The sequence below is a fragment of the Eumetopias jubatus genome, unplaced genomic scaffold (genome assembly GCF_037043125.1).
Source record: "Eumetopias jubatus isolate StellerSeaLion01/CBP00866 unplaced genomic scaffold, mEumJub1_p1.0 scaffold_16, whole genome shotgun sequence".
NCBI classification, from domain to species: Eukaryota; Metazoa; Chordata; class Mammalia; order Carnivora; family Otariidae; genus Eumetopias; species Eumetopias jubatus.
The window spans coordinates 26316946-26337938 of NW_028274822.1; the positions used below are offsets into that span (position 1 = coordinate 26316946).

The 20993-nt window shown below is 55.1% G+C and overlaps 1 protein-coding gene across 1 annotated transcript; it reads left to right on the plus strand.

Moving 5' to 3' along the window:
* Positions 1-6623: 6623 nt before the first annotated feature.
* On the plus strand, positions 6624-18472 carry ZBTB7C (zinc finger and BTB domain containing 7C). Its single transcript, XM_028098134.2, has 2 exons — positions 6624-7849; positions 17821-18472. The coding sequence occupies exons 1-2, from the start codon at positions 6636-6638 to the stop codon at positions 18470-18472; spliced, it is 1866 nt and encodes a 621-aa protein (XP_027953935.2). The 5' UTR covers positions 6624-6635.
* Positions 18473-20993: the final 2521 nt, after the last annotated feature.

Consider the following 20993-nt stretch of genomic DNA (forward strand, 5'->3'; position numbering starts at 1 on the left):
TTGTCACCTCCTTCCTCCATCTCTAAGCTCCCTTCCCCTCTCTCCCACTTCCCCCTTTATTTCTGATCTATGATTTTTTTCTATCCCCTCCCAACCAGAGGTTTATATTTTGCATTATGCCTCCCCTGGCTGCTGAGAGTTATTTGTGTGTGTGTGTGTGTGTGTGTGTGTGTGTGTGTGTGTGATTCCCTTTCCTGAGTATGTTCTTCTCGGAGACAGGACTGCCCTGGCTTGGGCGTTGGAAGGGATAGAGGAAGGGGATGGAGGGCCCGGGTGGGAAGGTGGGGGCATGGCATGGCATCCCCTTGGGGACACTGCTGTCTGCAGGCCCTCCAGGGCATGGGAATCTTAGGGTCACCAGGGACGCTTCCAGAGTGCACTGAGGGGGCGCTTCTTCCCAAAGAGACAGTGAAATAGCAAAGAGCAACCCCACCTCCTGCCCGGAAAAACAGCCCCCAGTGACATGGTTACATCCGCTCCTCCAGGAATGGGACAAGAGCTCTGAACCAAGGCACAGGGAGAAGTCGCTGCTGGGTAGGCAGGCCAGCCTTCGTGTCCACGGTCACACAGGCCTGTTGCCCTGTCCTCATGCCCTCACCTCCATTTTGCACCTGTAGCTTCAAATCATGACAATAGTTACCAGGTTTTCATGACGTTGAGATGGTAAGATGAAGAAACAGAAGCCCAGAGAGGCAGAGGGGCCTCCCAAAGTCACACAGCGAAGGGTTCCCGATTCCCCGTCCCAGCAGACATGGCTCCAAGAGCATAGGAGATGGGACATTTAGTGTAGGGACAGCCACCCTCCATTCCTCAGTGGGCTCCGATGAGACACTGACCACCAACCCACAATTCAGTGGGTTTCATCTCCTCTATTTTAAAAGGTGGGAGAAAGCTTAAGGAATTGCAAGAATTTTCTCTGAGAAACATTTAAAACATTTTTGTCTTTAAAGGAGTAAGCCCTTAGCAAGCAAGAAAACTTGGCTCTCCATAAAGAACTGATTTTCTGGGGTTTTACTGATTTTGACTTGATACTTTTAACAGTCACAGTTTCATTTACAAGCCATCATCCGAGATGAGAAGGTGTCTCTGAGTGCTAGGACCCTGCTGCCCATATGGTAGCATGGTGGGAAATTGGAGAAGGTGCCATTTCCTCACTGTGTCTACTTGCATCTATCAAAACAGCCCTGTAATACACTCATTTTGTTAGACTGAAGCTTTTCACCACCATCTGCTAAATATTGAAGATCTAGAATGTCTATGAAGTCAGTAGTGCCCATGTTAGTTACCTGCTGCTGCATAACAAATCACTCTAAAATTTAGAAACTTAAACCGAGCGTAAACGTTTGCTGTCTCACAGTGTCTGTGGGTCAGGAATTCAGGAGCAGCTCGGCCAGGTGGCTCTGGTTCAGCTTCTTTCAGAGAGTTGCAGCCAGGATGTCATCTGAAGGCTTGCCTGGGGCTGGAGGACCCACTCTCACAGCGGCTCATTCACACAGCTGATGAGCTGGTGCTGGCTGCTGGTAGGAAGCCACAGTCCCTTGCCATGTGTACCTCTCCATAGGGCCGCTTGAGTGTTGAGTGTCCCCATAATATGGCAGATGGCTTCCCCCAGAACGCCTTTGATGACCTCCTCTCAGAAGTCACACACCATCAAGTCCACAAATCCCATTGGTTACACAGGTCAGCCCTATTCGTGAGGAGGGGGACCACACGAGGGCATGAGCCCTAGCTACCAGAAGGCAAGAATCATGGGGTGGGGGACATCTTTGAGTCTGCCCTTAGAGGCGGTGCCATTGTATCGTGAACAACGTGCACAACAGTAATTTCGGCGCTGCTGGGCCCCTGCCGTAGACCTTCACCAACTGCGGGCCAGGACTGTGCTAAGCATCGTAATGACAGTCTGTCCTCAAGCAGCTTACAATCTAGCAGAAACACCGAGACACAGAAAATAAGTTACAGTACAAGGCAGAGTGAGATCAATGGCAGGAGTCATCCGGGGTTCAGGAGATCTAAAGGCTGGAGAGGCCTGGCATCTGAACTGAGAGACAGACAAAGGGTCATCTGAGTGGAGTCTTGAAGTGTGGGTGGGATGGGCCCCTGAAGAAGGAGGATGCTGGACGTGCAGGGTGCTGGGTGCTCTCCAGCCAGGACCTCAGCATGAGCAAAGGCACGGAGGCTGGGAAGCAGGATTCATGTCAGGGGATTAGAGGGAAGAAGATACAGGGCTAGGATGTGGAGCACATTTGAGATCAGTGCTGTGGGCAGTCAGCTCAGAAGGCACGACGGAAAAGCCTGATGGAGCCTCAGCTCCATTTCCTCCGCTCCCCTCCTCCCTCCTCGCCTGGCAGAGCTTTGCCAGAACCACCACCGAGGGGGCCGCTTGCACGGAGCAGAGGAGGCTGCCCGGGAACAAGTGGGCAAGTCCCAGGGTCCCCTCTGGGGTCTCAGAGCCACTCTGCCCATTCTGAGGAAAGCAGCATCCTGGAGCTCGCGTCGGAAGTCTTCCCGATGCTGCAGCAGCTGAGGCCGGCCAAGCCTTCATCCGCCTGCTGCCCCGGCCTGCTTGGCCCTCCTGGGAAAGTAGGGCCAACCTCCCCTGCCAACCCAAATCTTCCCACCCCTCCTGCACAGAGGCACCCCTCAGCATCTCTGAATGCCCGGAGCCTGGGCCCCTCGGGCGATAGCAGGGACTACTGGCCCTTCTTGGTGGCCTTTGTGGAGAGGTAGGAGGTAGATGGGTTGTTAAGAGCTTGGCCTGGGGAGCCAGCCTTCGGACTCAGATCTTTATGCCTTAACTTAATGTCTCTGTGATTCTCCTTCTCCTCCTTTGTAAGATAGGGACGGTGATGATTATAGGAGCTAAATCCCAGTTGTTGTGAAGAGGAGCAGGCCTGAGGGCAGGTGATGGTCCTGATCCCTCATTTGGGAACCCCATTGTGTAGGGCAGCCACTGGGCCTGCAGAGAGAAGGTGCTGGCCGAGACTGGCCCAGCCCTATCCTCCCTAGGAGGCCTGAGTGTCTAAAGCAGGAAGCTGGGGCCCAAGATGGTGGGGGCCAGGGTCCTCGGGGCCCCCCCTCACTGCACAGAAGGTCATGTTGCACCTGGCTGCAACAGAGCAGCCCGCCTGGGACCCACAGCACGCATAGCAGCAGTGAAGGAGCCACCAAGCCTGGAGCCTCTCAGCTTGCCAGGCATCCTTAAGCCCTCTGCTTTCCCTCTGGCCCCCACATGACAGCAGGGAGGCCTGGGGTGTCAGGGAAGGAAGGAGCCTCAGAAGTCTCTCTGTGGCATGGACAGTTGAGGCCTGCAGCCTGGGGATGCCCTCCTTGGTCAGAGAGAAAGAGGGGAGTCCTACATAGGACCTCAGGGGCACCCGAGCCTCCCAGAGAGATGTAGAAATGGGATGGTTTTTCAGTAGACAAGAATCAAGTTAAATGGGGCCATTCAGAGCAGAACCCCAGACCTAGAGTGCCTTGGTGGCACTGCCCACTTTGCACTTGCTGTTCCCACAGCCTGGAACACTGTTCCCTATGTCGTCCCATGACTGGATCCTTCTCACCATCCAGGCAAAGACACCTCATCAAGGAGGACTTCCTTGACCACTCTGAGTAAAGTAGTCTCCCTCTCCCCACCACCTCACCCACTACTATAGATAGATGATAAATAACACTGGGGTGGAAGAAGATTTATTGACTGGTTTCGGTTGTTTCTATCATTTGATTTTTTAACTTAAGCTTTTTATTTTTGACATAATTTGTTGATTCACATGTAGTTTTAAGAAATAATCCAGATATACCATGTCCATTTTACCTAGCTTTCTCCAATGGTAACATCTTTCAAGATCACAGTATGACATCAGCCGTGATACTGACCTTGACGCAGTCTAGATATGGGACATTCCCATCACCAGGAGGGTCTCTCACGTTGCCTTTTATAACCACGCCCACCTCCTTCCTGCCCCAGCCCCTCCTTAGCCACTAGCAACCCCTCCCATGCTCTCCATCTCTATAATTATGCCACCTCGAGAACTTATGTAAATGGAATCATATAGGATGTAACCTATCAGTATTGCCTTTTTTCACTCTGACTTATCCAGGGATTTTTATGCATCAGTAGCTTTTGATTGCTTTTGATTGCTGACTAGTCCTCCCTGGTATGGATGCACTGCAGCTTGGTGAACCATTCACCCACTGAAGGACATCTGGGTTCTTTCCAGCTACTGACTACTATGCACAAAGCAGCTGGGAACATATGCATTGAGGTTGTGTGGACCTAAGTTTTTATTTCTCTGGGATAAATGCTCACGAGTCCTTGCTAGGTCATATGGCAATTACATATTTAGTTTTTTAAGAAACCACCAAATTGTTTTCCAGGGAGGCTGTACCATTTTACATGCCCACCAGCAATGGCTGAGTGGTCCAGTTTCCCCACATCCTCGCCAGCATTTGGTGTTATCACTATTTTTATTTTAGCCATTCTGAGAGATGTGTAGGGAGCTCTCATTCCTCTTTGGTGAATCTTGCTGTATCTTTATCACAGTTAATGTCTCTGTAAGCTGGGTTAGAGCAGGGGCTTTCTTGGTCTACTCTCTCTGCATCCCCGGAGGTCAGGGCAGGGCCTGGCACAGGGAGAAACCCAGTGATGATTTAGGGAATGAATGCATGGCCGGTGGGGTCTCTGGCCCTTTTAAAGATGAGAAGGCGGGAAGACAGCAAGGCCTTCACTCGGGGAAACCTCCTGAGCCCCTCCCCGCAGTGGGATCGCTCAGGGAAGCCTTGGGCCCTCGGTGATGGGAGAGGATGGGAGTGGGAAGGAGCACCAGCACCCTGCACTCCCGCCAGGCTCCTGGTACCTCCAGACCCCATTCAGCGCACATACTGTGTGCTCGGCACTCCTCGCTCCTCCTCTCGCACTGCATCTGCCTTCCCAGGGTAGAAACACCCAGAAGATAAATGTGTGGAGATCTCCAAATCTCTTCTCACGGGGGCGTGAGGCTTTCAGGTTTTGTTTTTATTTTTATTTTCTCTCCACTGTAATCACACCGGGGTATGGGCCTGGCTTTTGCTAGGATTTACGCATGGGCCAAAATCAAGCTTTGCCCTAAGTAAAAGGGTTCTCCAGGCAATGGCATAAAAATTAAGATTTTTTTTTTTTTTTTTTTTTGGTCCAGGTTGAGCCTGCTGACTTGGGCTATGAGTCTTGCTCCCTGCAGGGAGGTAATACCCGATGTCCTCTGTCCTGCACTTTTCCCTCCTGGTAGCTCTCACAGGCCACACTTCATTTTTTGCATATAGAATGCTAAGGGGTCTCAGAAGAGGCTTCTCCCTGCAGGGGAAGTGTTTCCCTGAGGGTGACAGAATACAGACATGATACATTAATAATGTACTGGAATTTAATGTGGAATTTAAATGTGTATTTATACCTGAAACAGCTCACAGATACACATATGTAGGAGGTCAGTATTTAAAAGAAAAAAAGAGATCAAGATGAGCAAAAGAAGAGAAACTTCATCAACTAAGATGAAGCCAGAAGGAAGGTCCAGAAGGCAAAACGTACGCCATGAGGCCCCCATTCCCATCCTGAAAATGGGCCACAAAATTGGTTTTCAGATTCCTAGTGGCTGTATCCGTGTGCTCAGGCCGCCATAACAAAGCAGGAAAACCCTGGGGGGCTCCAACAACAGGGATCGATTTTCTCATGGTTCTGGAGGCTGGAGGTCCAAGGTCAAGGTGTCTGCGGGTTTGGTTTCTTCTGAGGCCTCTCTCTTGACTTGTCTTCTCGCTGTGTCTTCATGGGGTGGTCCCTCCGTGTGTGTCTGTGGTCTCCTCTCCTGCTACAACAATACCAGTCAGACCAGGCGAGGGCTCACTCGTATGACCTCGTTGTAACTTTAATCACTTCCTTAAAGGTCTTACCTCCAAATACAGTCACATTCTGAGATACTGAGGGTTAAGACTTCAACATAAATGGTGAGGGGACGCACCCCAGCTCAGCTTCTAACAGGAGCCAATAGGATCTAAATGTTCATCCATTACCTGAGTTAGAGGTTTTGTGGGGGAAAAAAAAAAAAAAAAAACAGAGCATTTTCCCGGCAGGAGCCCTGAGAGGTGAGAGAACTGTCCCCCTGTGGCCCTTGACCCACGGATGTCATGTGGGTAAGTGGCGGACGCCATCCCCGGAGCACACAGAGAGGCTGAGGTTCACGCGGCCGTCCATTCCCGTGTTTCGCAGCTTCACGTTAATGAAGTGGAATTCAGCGAAAACGTGCTTTCGAGAAGCTGCCACAGCCTCGGTGGCACGGCGTGTACCAGCTGCCCAGTGAGAAGCCTAACTGCGAGGGCCTTCGGGGTCCTGGGAGAGAGCCCGCGCCTTGGACAGTGAGAAGCCTGGCTGGCCAGCTGGGCTCTGAACCGCAGGTGGGGTTTGGCAAAGCCGAGAGGGAGGAGGGCCGCCCTCCTGGTGGAGGGGGAGACCCTCGGCAAAGGCAGAGGTGCTGTGGCCAGCCCGCCCGCCAGCCTGGCTTCCCGGGGGTGGGGAGGGACCCCCCCCAGCGCCGGGACTCCCCTCCCGGACGACGCCTCTCACCCCCCCCGTCTCCTCTCTGTGCGCCCCCTGCAGGGCTCTGGCGGAGACCATGGCCAATGGCGTCGACGAGCTCATCGGCATCCCCTTCCCCAACCACAGCAGTGAGGTCCTGTGCAGCCTGAACGAGCAGCGGCACGACGGCCTGCTCTGCGACGTGCTCCTGGTAGTGCAGGAGCAGGAATACCGCACGCACCGCTCGGTCCTGGCGGCCTGCAGCAAGTACTTCAAGAAGCTGTTCACGGCCGGCGCCCTGGCCAGCCCGCCGTACGTCTATGAGATCGACTTCGTCCAGCCCGAGGCGCTGGCCGCCATCCTGGACTTCGCCTACACCTCCACGCTCACCATCACCGCCTCCAACGTCAAGCACATCCTCAACGCCGCCAGGATGCTGGAGATCCCGTGCATCGTGAACGTGTGTCTGGAGATCATGGAGCCCGGCGGGGCCGGCGGGGGGCAGCACGACAAGGAGGACGACGACGAGGACGAGGAGGACGAGGACGACGACGACGACGAGGACGACGACGAGGACGACGACGAGGACGACGACGAGGACGACGCGGAGGACTTCGCTGACCAAGAAAACCTGCCCGACCCCCAGGACATCGACTGCCGCCAGAGCCCTTCCGAGACGGACCGCCTCCCGGAGCAGGCCTACGCGGACCCGCCCGGGGCCTTCCCCGACTCCTTCCCGGCCGGCGGCCCCGGGCCTCTGGGCGTGATCCGGGACTTCTCCATCGAATCTCTGCTGAGGGAGAACCTGTACCCCGAGGCCAGCCTGGCCGACAGGAGGCCTTCCTTGTCTCCGTTCGCCCCTGACTTCTTCCCGCACCTCTGGCCGGCGGACTTCGGCGCCTTCTCCCGGCTGCCCGAGCAGCCCACGGACAGCGGGCCGCTAGACCTGGTCGTCAAGAACCGGAAGATTAAGGAGGAGGAGAAGGAGGAGCTGCCCCCACCCCCGCCGCCCCCCTTCCCTGGCGACTTCTTCAAGGACATGTTCCCCGACCTTCCTGGGGGGCCGCTGGGCCCCATCAAGGCGGAGAGTGACTACGGTGCCTATCTCAACTTCCTGAGTGCCACCCACCTGGGGGGCCTCTTCCCGCCCTGGCCGCTGGTGGAGGAGCGCAAGCTGAAACCCAAGGCCTCCCAGCAGTGCCCCATCTGCCACAAAGTCATCATGGGGGCCGGGAAGCTGCCTCGGCACATGAGGACCCACACCGGGGAGAAGCCATACATGTGTAATATCTGTGAGGTCCGCTTCACCAGGTGCGTACCACCGCCCTCAGGTGAGGGGCCGGAGCGGGTTGGGGGGTGGATGTGGAGGGGGGTCAGGGGAGGGTCAGAGCGGGGCACGGGGGGCTGGGTTGGAGACAGCCAGTTCGGGGGCATCCCAACTGGATCCGAGACGCATGTCAAGTGTACTTGCTAGAAGGCACGCTCGGCATTACCTGGTGCGGGGATTTCCAAACTCGTTTTAAGAGCTAAAATATTTTCCGAAATACAGTACGAGGTGGGAGGCCAAGATATAATACAGGTGAGAGCAGAGCTGTTCCGGGTAAGTCCGAAGTGGGGGGGGGTGCCTCAGCTCCTTGCTCGCTTGACCTCCCTCTCCCCTTCCCCAGGTGGAAGCTCCCCAGCGGAGTGCCGCCTCTTTATTTTGCTCGGCGCATGCTGGTCATGCCAGGGGCTGTCCTAGGCATACTGCAGAGACCGTCACCACAACCAGGCCCTGGGAAGATGGGGAGGTGCTGTGGCCTCTGTTTGCAGATGATCAGTCCACTTCCTTGTGGCGAGTTGGCCCCCCCGTAAGCACCTGGAGAGGAAAATGCCAGAGCTGGGACTTGTATGACGGCAAAATCTGTGACCAGGAGACTACAGAGACCCCTGTATAGTCTTCCTGAATCCTCTTCCGGATCCCATCTAAAGGATAAGCCTCTTTTTATGCTCTCCCCGCTGACTCTCCATGTTAGGAAGAGGGTTAACTTTATGCCGTTATACACTTTAAAATTTGAAATCAGTGCATTACAAACCTTTCATCTTTCACAGACCCTGTGCCATTCAGCAAAGGTGTGTTACATACCTTCTCTACACTGCAACTTTCGGGTTCGAAATTGATTGGTGGGATGCTGTGGGCTCAGATGTGTTCCCTGCTTGGTTTTGCTGGCCCGCGTTTTGGGAAAATATGGTCTGTTGGGTCTGTGTGGTGGTCTCTGGTGTGAGGCTGACCCTCCCAGCCACTTCGACAGTGGAGAACCCTCTGGTGAGTGGCGTTGCCTCAGGGCTTGGTCATTTCTGTGGATCGGATGTGGACAGACCCTGGTGGACACCTGCCCTGTGACCATGACTTACCAGACTAGGTCCTTTCCCCGCACTGCCCCCGTCCCTGGCAAAGAACTCCCCTGGAGACCCACATTTGTGCCAAGGCTGCCGCTATTACCCCAGATCCTCTTGGAGATTTCTCTTTGGGAACTGCTGGGGGCTCTTTGCTTTGATTTTCCTCAGTGGGCCTCAGCTTTGGCCTTTGAGGAGAAAGTGACTTTTTTTTTTTTTTTTTTTGAGCCAAGTTGAATAACAGCAAATAAGGGACAGTAGTTTTCGGGGGAAACAATTAGATGAGTCTTATAAAGTAATGAGACCCACTATCTTGGGTGGCTTCAAAAACTCTATTTGAAGTTTCCAGAGAAGGGTATCAGCACTCTGTTCAAGCGACAGTGGCATGGCGGACAGAGTTCTGCAAGCTCCTTTGGTGACTGTTTCGAAGGATGATACTGATTGTTTCCAGGGTGGCCTTGGGGTCCCCGCACAGCTGCTTCTGAGAGGGAAACCCCAAACAGAATCTCTCCCAGATGCTTTGGGCTGACAGTACAGGGCGAGTCTCCAGGAGCAGAGGGGCAGGGCCCCACGTACCCCAGGTGCACTCCCTTCTCCCCCACAGTGCTGACCTCAGGGCACTCTGCTCCTGTTATTTTGCCACATAGCAGCTGGACCCAAAGTTCCTGGGACTCACCTCCCTGGGATATCCCTCACTCATGGCCCTGCCACTCTATAATCACCCCTCCCTTACCCCACCGCCACCACCACCACCACTGCCTTCTCCTGAATTCACCTGAGCTCCACAGGCCAGGCTAGAACACCTGGATGACATGTGACAAAAGCACGGGTATAGTATTGGGGAGATAAACTAGGGCACAATCCACATTCGAGTACCATTCACCCATCTCCGGCCTGTGACGCCAAGCCCAGTCCCTTGGGAATTACTTCAAAGACAAGGACACCCTTCACAGGCCAGATCCAGCAAAGCCAGGTCCCAAGTCAGCCAAAACACCCCCTTCCTGCCATCCGGGGTCCACATCCCTAATTTCCCACACCTGTTCCCTTCACACAAGGCTGACTCCGGGACACCTCTCCCCTTCAGGGGAGCCCCGGCTCTGTGGCTTCACGGGGATGCACATCTCAGCATGCCACACAGCAAGTCTGCCCAGCACCCCAAGTCCCTTCCCTCTCTGGCCCTCCCCTCCGGGCCTTTCCCACACACACAGCCTTCCGCGCAGGCCACGCCAGTCTGTGGACCCTGCCTTCCCTAGGGAAAGTGTTAAACTTGGTCAGTCACTGCAGACAGACTTCTTGCCCTCCTGACACGAGAACATTCTCTGAGGAGGCCTCCTGGTTTGGGTCAGGAGGCTGGGTTGTATAAGAGGGCTGCATTCCAGAACCCTCCCTCCCAGCACATTCCTGATGATCACTTAGGGGGCCTCTGTGCCTGCAGCCTCACCAGCCCTCCCAGCCAGATCAGCCATGGGGCGGTCCCGGCCGTGCGTGCGTCTGCCCTGCCCTCCCTCCGGTCTGCTTCTGCTCTTCTCTGGGCCCTCTGAAGCAGCCACGTTCCCGCCTCCGTCAGCACCTCCCCTCACCCAGCTCCCACTGGACTCTGACCCTGCTGAGAAAGATCAGAGTTGCTCTTGGGGCCCCCCTTCCCAGGAACAGAGACACCCCAGAGTGGGGGGAGGTTGGACATTTTCCTGGCCTCCTCCCACAAGGGACTCTGGGGACTTGACTTTGTACCGTGGGCTGTGGCTGACCACCCTCCCTGTCCCATTCTTCGCAAGACCCGGCTCCATGCTTCCCTCCTGCCCCCTCCTGCCCCTTCCCGGAGCTGCCCTGCAAGGCTTCTTCTCTGTCCCCCGGCTCGCAGCTTCTCCCTGTAGTCAAGCCCTCTTGCAGCCCCTCCACGGGGACCTTCTTGGTGGCTGACTTCCTGCACCACCTCCCACAACACCTTCCCACCCTCCCCAGATGGAGGCACTTCAGCAGCCCCTTGCAGCAGCTGCTGCCTCTTTGACCCAGAATTCCTAGCCTCCCTTGCAAGGCCAAGCTGCTCCTGGGGACCTAGCCCCCCAGAGTCTGAGGGAGCCAGGACCAGCCACCCTCGACTCCTCCTCTTCGACACTATTTTCCCTCTCTTTCCTTAAACATGGCTGAGCTTCCGCTCTCTGGCCAGGCCTCCTTTCCCTTCCCCTTGATGCTGACCCTACCTCCCATCACCCCAAGGGATGTTGGAGCCGCCCACCCTCCTCCTGCAAAGTGGCCCTTTGGCCCAGGCTCTGAGTTATGGCCTCAGATGCCGACTCCCAGAATGTCCACCCCCCATGGGAACATCATTCCTGACGGCTTCAGCAGCAGCAGTGGTGGAAGGATCGGGGATCCCTCCCACACAGCCCATTCTGCCCCTAAAGCTCTCATTCTATGGTTCTCCAAGAAGAGAGGGGAAGGCCTCCCCCACCACGGTGTTGTCTCTTCCTTGGCATCAGACCCTCACCTCGGAGACGGTGCTCCATTTCAACCAGCCCTGGGGACCATTGTCTTTCCACTGATTTTTCCAGATGTGAGACTCCCCTGGAGCCCCAGGCAGGGCCTCAGAGGCCTCAACCAGACTATGTTTCTTTGGGCCCACGCTGTCCCCTCCTAGCTCTGGTCACCCCACAATCACTTGGGAGTCCTTCTGCCTGTGCCTCGCACCCTGAGCATCACTCTCTGGCCAGCTGCGACCTCACCAGGCTCCACCGGGCCTCCTGCCACCATCCCATAAAGGCTGCAGGACTTCGCTTCCGACACCTGCCACCAGCATGAGCCCCGTGCTGGTTGCTCCACACGCCCGCAGTGGTCTGCTCTCCAGACCAGGCCAGGAGCCTGGCTGCTGCCTTTTTCCAGTATTTTCCTTTTAGCCCTCCCACTCCTGGCAGCCCTGGGGACCTTATTAAGATAATGCAATGTCATTAGCAGTGGCACCAGGAAGAGGGTTTGTCTCAGACCGTCAGGTTACCAAGAAGTATGGGCGGATGGTGCTGGGAAAGCATTATCGGGACTGGGAGCCCTCGTGGAGGCTGGGGAGCCCGGGCGAGACCCCGCGGCCCTTTCCTTCACTCGGCGGAATGAGCTCATAAGGACCGGCACAGCTTTCCCATGACAACGAGCTCTCTGGGCTGGAAGGGGGAATGCAGATCAAGGCCTGGGTGCACGTGGCCTGGGCTGGTCCCCAGGGCAGGGTCAAGGAAGGGGATGGCAGACAAGGGGGTCAGGGCGAGCCAGAGCACACTGGAGTTGGAGCCAGGGAATTCTGAGAACTGATCCTGCACCAGCAGGTCATGGGTCAGTCGGCAAAGGCACCATGAGCCCCCACGGCACGCTCCGTGTGGTGTACCAACCATGCAGAATACAAAAGCGTATGACAGGTTCTCCTCAAAGCAGGTCGGGTAGCTTCAGTGCCGCAGACTGAGGGTGCCCGGGACCCGCTAAGTGCTGCTGAATGGGGGTGGGGGGATGGGGGCTCGGTTTCTCAGTGGCCTGTGGCGCCTTGGAAAGAGCACTGGAGTGGTAATCAGGAACCCCAGGTTCAGGGCCTGGTTCTGCCTCTAACGGACAATGTGACCTTGGCCTCCCCCCGCACCACCCCCCCCCCCCCCCGCCCCGAGCCTCAGGTTCCCATGTGTAATTTCTGGGGCTTGGAGCAAGTGTTTCCTATGGTTGCTCCCAAGCCCATAACTCCATCCATACATTGCCCAAGATCAGGGAAGCTACGGACACATTGCCGCAGCCTGTCTGTCCCCATTTCCTCATGATGAGGATGGCAACATCAACTCCATAGGCTTCGGTGACATAGGGCGTAATTGCCTGGTGCACAGCGAGCACCTGACCCCTGCTAATGATTCGTACTGAGAGCCTTGGTTCCTTATCTGCAGCAGCTGGGGCCAGTGCTCCCTGCCCATGGGTGGGCTCCCCTGCATCATCATGCTACCCAGGCTTCTGACGAGACAGGGCTGCAGGGGCTGGGGACAAGGCGGTGGCTCTGCAGGGATGCGGGGCAGCTAAGGGGAACAGCACGTGTGATGGCCCCTGCCCTGGAAATAATATGCACAGAAAACAGAGCCGCAAGGGCGGCCTCTGAGCAGTGTTTCCATCCGCCGAGAGTGCCCGTGTGGTCGAGCAGGGGCCATAGATGGTGCAGACGGAGAGGCTTGGCTCCCAGAGATCACGCCCTGCCGGGGGAGGGGGGCGGGGCGGCAGGGACAGTGCCGACACCACCACGGGGCAGGAGAAGCTGAGGCTGACACATTCTTTTCTATTGCTCCCTCCTTGCCCCTCCAGTGACCTAGCCTCAGGGGCAGTATTCAGGTCCCAGGTGCTCCAGAAGGTGAGGGCCAAGGACAAGACCTGGGTGGACAGGGAAAGATTTGTAGAGGCTTGCCCTTGAATGTGACCTTGAAGGGCGGGGTTGGTGAGTTGGGAGTGGGAGACATTTCAGGCAGTGCAGTTTGCCAAAGTAAATGGAGAAAGAGGTGCAGGGAGGAGGGGGCCCCGAAAGAGGGTTCACGGCGGGGGAAGAAGGAGCACGCACACTGACATCTGGGCTTGGACCTCTGGTGGGACCCCAGAGACGGCACACTGGTGTCCAAACACAAGATCTGCACAGAAAGGGAAGGAGACGGGGTTTACCAAGCATCCATTTCATAATATGGCAGGCCCTGCACTGGAGGGAGGGACAGCTGGAAGTCCAGCTCACGCCAGCTGGTGTTCAAAGATACAGAGTTGACCAGAGCGTGACCCACTAGGGGAACAGCATATCCCTGTGGTGTGGGGGGGCAGTACTCCGGGGAGGGGGGTGAGCAAGTAGACGGGTGATCTTTTTTTTTTCCCACCTTTATTGAGATATAACTGACATACAACATAGAAGTTTAAGGTCTACAATGTCATGATACCACACTAACATGGTGGTACACACATTGACACATCCAGCACCTCAGATGGTTACATTTTGTGTGTGTATGGCAAGAACACTTCAGATCTACTCTCCTAGCAGCTTTTGAGTAGACAATGCAGTATTGTTAACTATAGTCACTGGGGGGTCCCCCGAACTTACTCATTTAGTAACTGGAAGGGTTAGCTTGTAAGGGCCTTGCAAGCCATGCCAAGGAGTAAGTTAGCACATCGGCTATCAGACAGAGGCAGCCTCAGGAGATTTTTAGTGGGACCACCAGACCTCCAGTCCCAAATGGAAGTGACCAAGAGCTCAGCTCCTGAGATTCAAGCTAGAATACTTTCCAACTAAACTTATGCCCCCTCCACAAACAAATCAGATTCGTGAGGAAGCAGGGGTAGAAGAGCCATAATATATGAAGCCAACTAGCTAGAAGGAGATTTAGTATAAGCCCATTCCCCAGATGCAAACACTCACAGAACACCAGAGGTCAAAATGGTGCATCCCAGCCCCCCATTTTAGAGGTCAGGAAACTGAGGCCCAGGGCACTTAAGGACCTGGTCCAGTTCTTGCAGCATGCCTGGCCTTGGGCCTGGCTCTACCAATGCACCTGAGCATTATATCCACATGCACAGGTCGTAACAGGAACGAGGAGGAGGTGTGACTTTAGAAAGCCATTCCCTCTCTGTCCTTGCCTTCCTTATCTTGAGAGTTAAGGGGTTGAATGAAATCAGTATTTTCAAGGTCCCAGCAAATAATGCAGGTGACCCAGCCCACTGACTCAGACTGTGAATCAGAACATATTAATGTGATCCTGGTAGACTAGATGATCTCTAAATTTTTTTTCCAGAACTAACTTATCATGGGCTTTGCAGCTCTACTAAGCCTCCCCACTGCTCCCACGAAACAAAAGTCACCGTTAGGGACAGCGGGCTTCTGCCCAGGGCAGAGCTCCTCCCATGCATGCCCCAGTCTTCTGGCCCCAGAGGCAGAAAGCTGGCTACAAATGCTCTGAGTGTTCTGGTCTGCACTTCCTGCCCTGATAGGCCGTGGGCTGGGAGTCCCCTGTTTGAAAATCTACCTTTCTCAACCTCAGAATAGCTTGCAAAGAAACCATACCCCAGCTGGCTCCCCAGGCCTCCTTGCCCCTCATGGCTGGATACGTTTGGAAAAGCTGCTTGACTTCACTGAGCCTCAGCTCATCCTCTAAGTGAGGAAATTATTCTAGGTATGTTGAATCTAGTTCATAATGAACCCAGATTCTCTCACTGGTCCTAGATAATAGGAACTGATGTGTGGCCCTTGATTCATTTCTGCACAGAGAGGTTAAGTACCTTGCTTAAGGTCACGCAGCAAGTTAGTGGTGGGTCCGCAGCTGCAGCAGGGACTCCCAGACCCCTAATGGCGGCCCCATCCCTACACCACAACTTGCCTCTGCATAACAACCTTCTCAGGTCATTGAAATGGTGTATTCATCTGCCCCTAGCAGGTGTTCAATAAAAGGAAGTGATAGTCACCTTCTCCGCACTTCTTACACACTTCAGTTAAGTGCTGTTAAAATGTGCCTTATTTTGGATGCTCTAATGAAAAGCTTGGGAGAAGTGGTAGATATTTATAGTAGGCCCTGAATAGCTGAAGATTTACCATTTGCATTGTCCATTATTTGAGGGTGACCCTCAACATCAATACTATTAATTTTGTGCAATAGTGATTTTGAAAAATATCCACCTTACCAGGTCATGGAAGGATTAAATGAGGTAATATACTTAACGGCCCAGTGCTGACTCCGCACTGAACCCTCCACCAGGCCCTGGGGACGACACAAGTCCCACAGCCAATGACCAGCTAGCTTCGGCACTTCCCAGAGAGCCTTGGTGAATGGGTGGAATCCCAAGACTCATCCCTCATGACTAAATTGGCATTTAGCTCTTGAGGTATAAATGGTACCATGCACCCCACTCCTACAATGGTGAAGAACAAGGCCTGAATTCTAGGCTCAGCTCTGCCATTACTCCTCTGGGTGACCTTGGTGAGTTTCCCTCCTGGGACCCCCGTTTTCCCTCCAGCAAAGGTGGTTCTTCAGGTGGTGCATGGACTTGCAGCAGCGGCAGTTGCAACTTGTTAGGAATGCAAATTCTCTGCCCCACCCCCCAACCTCCCAAATCAGAATCTCTGGGAGTGGGGCCCAGTGTGCTGCTTCATCAAGCCCTGAGGGCCCTTCTTATGCAGGGTCAAGTTTGAGACCCACTAGCCCAGAAGCTCGCTAAGACGGCTTCCTATTCAAACCCCCAATCGGCCGGATGAAATGTGGGTTATAGATACCATAAGGGCAGCATGCTGGCTGGGGAAGGGAACATGGGACGTCACAGCAGGGTGTTACGCAGCCTGGGCGCAGCGGGTGGGTTGTGGGAGGGGCAGGGACAGGGAGTGGGGACGAGAAGAGGGTCTGGTGTGTGGAGACACCTGCCAGCTTCAGACAGCAGCATTCACCTCCTTCTCCCTGCCTCTCCCGCTTCCCACCCCCATCTCTATCTCCCAGGTACCCTTGTGCCTTCCTGCTGGGAGCACGGGTGGAAGGGGTGGCTCTGTCCTCCCTGGTCCTCCTCCCCTGGTCCCTGCCAGCCTACAGGAGAATGTCCTTTTCTCTCCTGCCCCACCCCTGGGGAACCAGTCCAAAAATGAGAGCCAGTGAGACCTCTAGCGGCCGGGAGACACCAGGAGACCGGGACCTGCTCCTGCGGTCCTGGGGTTATATTGAGCATGGTTTAAATCTGGCCATTTTAGGGCGGATGCCTGGGCTCCTCATCTGCTCCGACCTCAAACCCGAGCCAAAAATTACAGGCAGATGCTCCACCCGAGCCACACCTGCGGGGAGGACGTAGGAGGACACGGAGCTTGTTGGCCTGCAGGCCTGGCTGGGGAAGGCTACAGAAGGACCGTGAGATGAGTTCTTACAGCCCACCTGACTCCACTTCAGCCAGGCTGGAAGGTTCCGTTAGCCGGCTTGTGCGGCACTCAGTCTTTAGGAAGACAACCCTGTGGTGTCAGTTTTCTTTTCAAGATCACCAGGAGGTGTACTGAATCTATTTGACACAAACCCAGATTCTCTCCGTCAGCCCTGGATAATAGAAACTAATGTCTAATGCTAAATTCAGCTCGGTGCAGAGATGTTAAGTAACTTGCCTGCGGTCATTCAGCATGTTAGTGGTGGGTCTGCAGCTGGAGCAGGGGCTCTCGAACCCCAATGGGAGCCCCACCTGTACCACCATACCTTCCCTCTGAATAATAGCATTTAAATCCTGAAAAGCTTTGCCCTAGATTAGGCTACATTCTTGTCACACCTGGCTCTTTCGTAAACCCTGGGATTCTCTGCAGACAAAGAGGAGAGCCCACAGCTTGGGATAAGAAACCACAGTGCAGGAGACTTGAGCAAGGTGTGCCCAGCTTCAGTAGCCTCCCAGATTAGTGCTGAGGACAGACAGAGCTCAACAGCCCAGGGGCCAGGACGGGACCTGGGGCTCTGGGCAAAAGCACAAGACCAACAGGAGGGAGGACTGTTGCCTGGAGACAGCGGGCACGAAATTAAGGTGCGACCCGGTATCAGAGGTTGTCACACCGTGCAGGGCCGAAGGACAGACTGCTGACTTGTGGGGAGAAGTGTCCCCAGGGGGCCCATTTTCCAGTCTGAGACAGGCCTCTGCTAGGGAGGCGCTTCATGATTCTGAGCAAATGAGTAAATGGAGTTTCGGGAATGAAGGAGGCCTTTCCAGACACTGCTCCTTCTCCAGCTCTCTAATCCACCTGAGTAGCCCCACCTGTTTGGAGTGAGGCAGGGGGTGCAAGGAAATCCCAGCATGGGTCCCCTTTCTGGACTTGGACACCACAGCAGCGGCCAGCTCTAGCAGGTTCTGGAGTAAGGGGGAAGAGCCTTCAGGGTGGCTCCTGGCGTTCAGTAAGGGGACTGACTCCAGGCTCTGCATTGCAGGCAGGACAAGCTGAAGATCCACATGCGGAAGCACACGGGGGAGCGGCCCTACCTGTGCATCCACTGCAACGCCAAGTTCGTGCACAACTACGACCTCAAGAACCACATGCGCATCCACACGGGCGTGCGGCCCTACCAGTGCGAGTTCTGCTACAAGAGCTTCACGCGGTCCGACCACCTGCACCGCCACATCAAACGCCAGAGCTGCCGCATGGCCCGGCCCCGGCGCGGCCGCAAGCCCGCCGCCTGGAGGGCCGCCAGCCTGCTCTTCGGGCCCGGCGGCCCGGCGCCCGAGAAGGCGGCCTTCGTGATGCCGCCCGCGCTGGGCGAGGTGGGCGGCCACCTGGGCGGGGCGGCCGTGTGCCTCCCGGGCCCCAGCCCCGCCAAGCACTTCCTGGCGGCGCCCAAGGGCACGCTGAGCCTGCAGGAGCTCGAGCGGCAGTTCGAGGAGACGCAGATGAAGCTGTTCGGGCGCGCGCAGCTGGAGGCCGAGAGGAACGCGGGGGGCCTGTTGGCCTTCGCGCTGGCCGAGAACGTGGCGGCCGCGCGGCCCTACTTCCCGCTGCCCGACCCGTGGGCCGCGGGCCTGGCGGGCCTCCCGGGGCTCGCCGGCCTCAGCCACGTGGCCTCCATGTCTGAAGCCAACAACTAGGCTGGCCCTCGTCAACCCCAGTCTGGCGGCCCTGTCCCCTCTCCCACCAGGCCTCCCCTGCCCCACCCAGTGGGTCTGAACTTTTTCTTTGAAACACAAAGGAAACATGAAAAAATATTATCAGCAACAGTGGTATTTCCCAGGCCTCCTATGGCCTCCTGCCTCCCTTTTGAAGGTGTCTAAGATGGACATCTCCTCCCAAAGGGCCTGGAGCCGGGGGCCTGGCCTCCACCTGTCTGTCGCTCTGGCTGTCACACAGAAACTCACAGGGGCCTGTGCCACAGAGGAGGCCACACCCTGGGTGCCCAGGAGCACTTTGGAGCTGTGTGGGGCTAGATGGAGGAAGGGAGCTTGGCCAGAGGCAGACCGGATGGAGCAGGGCTGAGGCCTACCCGTAGGGCTTGGGGCACACATCCTCACCTAGCTGCAGCCCTATGGCAGAGTCTCTACTGACCCGTCTCTGCTGGGTCATTTTTCTAGTCTCCAGCCACCCTGGGATCCTTATGGGAAATACCCTATTGGCAGGGAGGGCTCCTGGAATCCGGGCCCATTTTCCCCTCACTGTGCTGTAACCCCGGACAGGTCAGTCCTCTACCCTGCTACAAAGGGGGGCTGCTAATTTAGTTTCCCCTCCTGAACCCACCCCCCACACACACACACATCTACACACCTGTCCCACCACAAAGAATTCCTGAGAAGGTGGGAGCTTTGCACTCCTAAAGTCCTATTGAAAACATCTGTCTTACCGGATTTGGTTTAATCATGTCTGCCTCTATATTAGCACAGGTGAGAAATGTGGCCAAACTAGACAGGGGTGACAGAGAAGAGCTGAGGTGTGGCTTGTCCACAGGCAGCTTTGGGGAACTCCAGGTACTCCCCACCTCTCAGGCAGGCAGGCCACTGTGTCAGGGCCCTGGGGATGACTCTTTAAGCATTTACCCCACCTCCACACACCCCCTCCAGGGCTGTACAAAGTCTCTTGGGACCCCTGGGGCCAATACAGAAGGGAGGGGAGCCACCTCTTAACACCTGATGACTGCCCCCCTCCACCCTGATTCCTGGAAACAGACAAAGCACCTGGTTACCCAGGGTTGATGTTTGTTGTGGGTTTCTAGGGGCTTTGGTATCTCCGGGGGTTGCCCCCTTTGCTGTATTTGAGCACCCTCCCTCATCCCTCGGGGAGGAAGCTGGGGTGTTTGACTTCCCTTGGTGGTGGGAAACAGAATCTTGGCTCCATTATGGGTTTGAAGGGCTCTGGGAGTTAGGGCTGCACGCACACTCTCCCTGGTTCCTGAGTTTGCAGCAAGTTCTGAGAAGGAAGACCGCTTTGCTGGCCCAGCGCCTTCCTGTTCTTCTCTCCCCTTTCCTGCCCCTGTCCCCCTTCTCTTGCTGAGGTGGCCTTTGTTTCTCAGCAGCCCCGACAGTGGGAGGGTTCATCTGCACGGATTACGCAGGGCCTGTGTCCCCAATCCAGGGGCTGTGGACACAAGAGACTTCGGCTCTTCTTATCGCCTTGGCTTCTTCCTGAGCAAACACAAAAAAACAAAAAGGCCAGAGAAGACCACAGACTCTGTCCCCCTTGCAGCTTCCCAGAAGAGAACCCTGACTCCTCACTCCCCCAAATGCCATTCCAATCAGAGGGAACTGCTTCTGACACCCTTTTGTCTTCAGATGCCATCTTTCTGGGCAGCCGCCTCTTAGATTCCCGGCTCCGTTTCTGACACTCGCTTCTGGGACCCATCCACCGACATCCCCATGCTTCCCCCCCATCAGCCAAGGGATTGGGGCTGACCCAAACTTTAGAAGAAAACAAGGAAAAATGAACAAATTGGAATCCAGTGGTGTTGGGGCTTTTGTTTTTATTTTGTAAAGGTAACGACTTCTTATAAACTCAGTTTTTCAGACGACTCGTTACTTCTTTTTGTTTTCTCTCGGCTGCAGTGTGGAGTCGTACATTGTAAAATATCCAAAGATCTTGAGTACTGTATGATGGAGAAGAACCTGATGCAAATGGGTTGTGGGGGGCAGGGGTGCTTGTGTTTTGTTTCTTTTCTTTTTCTTTGTTTTTCCTTTTCTTTTCTTCCTTTGGTGTTTCCATTTCCCTGTCTGTGGGAAAACTTTGGAATTTTTTCCTATTTATAACTTTCCTTTTATGTGAATTCTTTATGTAAAATGACACAACAGAGTTTGCCTTAGTGATTCAAAGGACAATCTTCCATAACTTTGGTCGCACGCCCCACCCCACCGAGAAAAACTCTCAGCTAATTTTCTGGCCTATTTATTAAACAGTATGAATTGACTTGATTGAATTATTGAGAGTTGCACTTCTGTGAGAGGTGACCAGCAACAAGTTAATGGCTAGGTGTTCACCGCAAAAAGGATTTGACGACCCGGTGTCACGGGCGTACCATACTGTCCAAGACATCTCTGCCTAAAACACAAACCTTTGACCCCTACACTTGAAGGCCAGTGTGGCGAGGAGCTATGCTTATTCAGTTTCCTGGTTCAGGCTGACTTCCTC

What these genes read in the sequence shown, in the direction of transcription:
- ZBTB7C (XM_028098134.2), top strand. Translation starts at nt 6,636, where the DNA reads ATGGCCAATGGCGTCGACGAGCTCATCGGCATCCCCTTCCCCAACCAC. An exon ending in TGTGAGGTCCGCTTCACCAG is followed by an intron (nt 7,850 to 17,820) that starts GTGCGTACCACC and finishes TCTGCATTGCAG; the next exon opens with GCAGGACAAGCTGAAGATCC.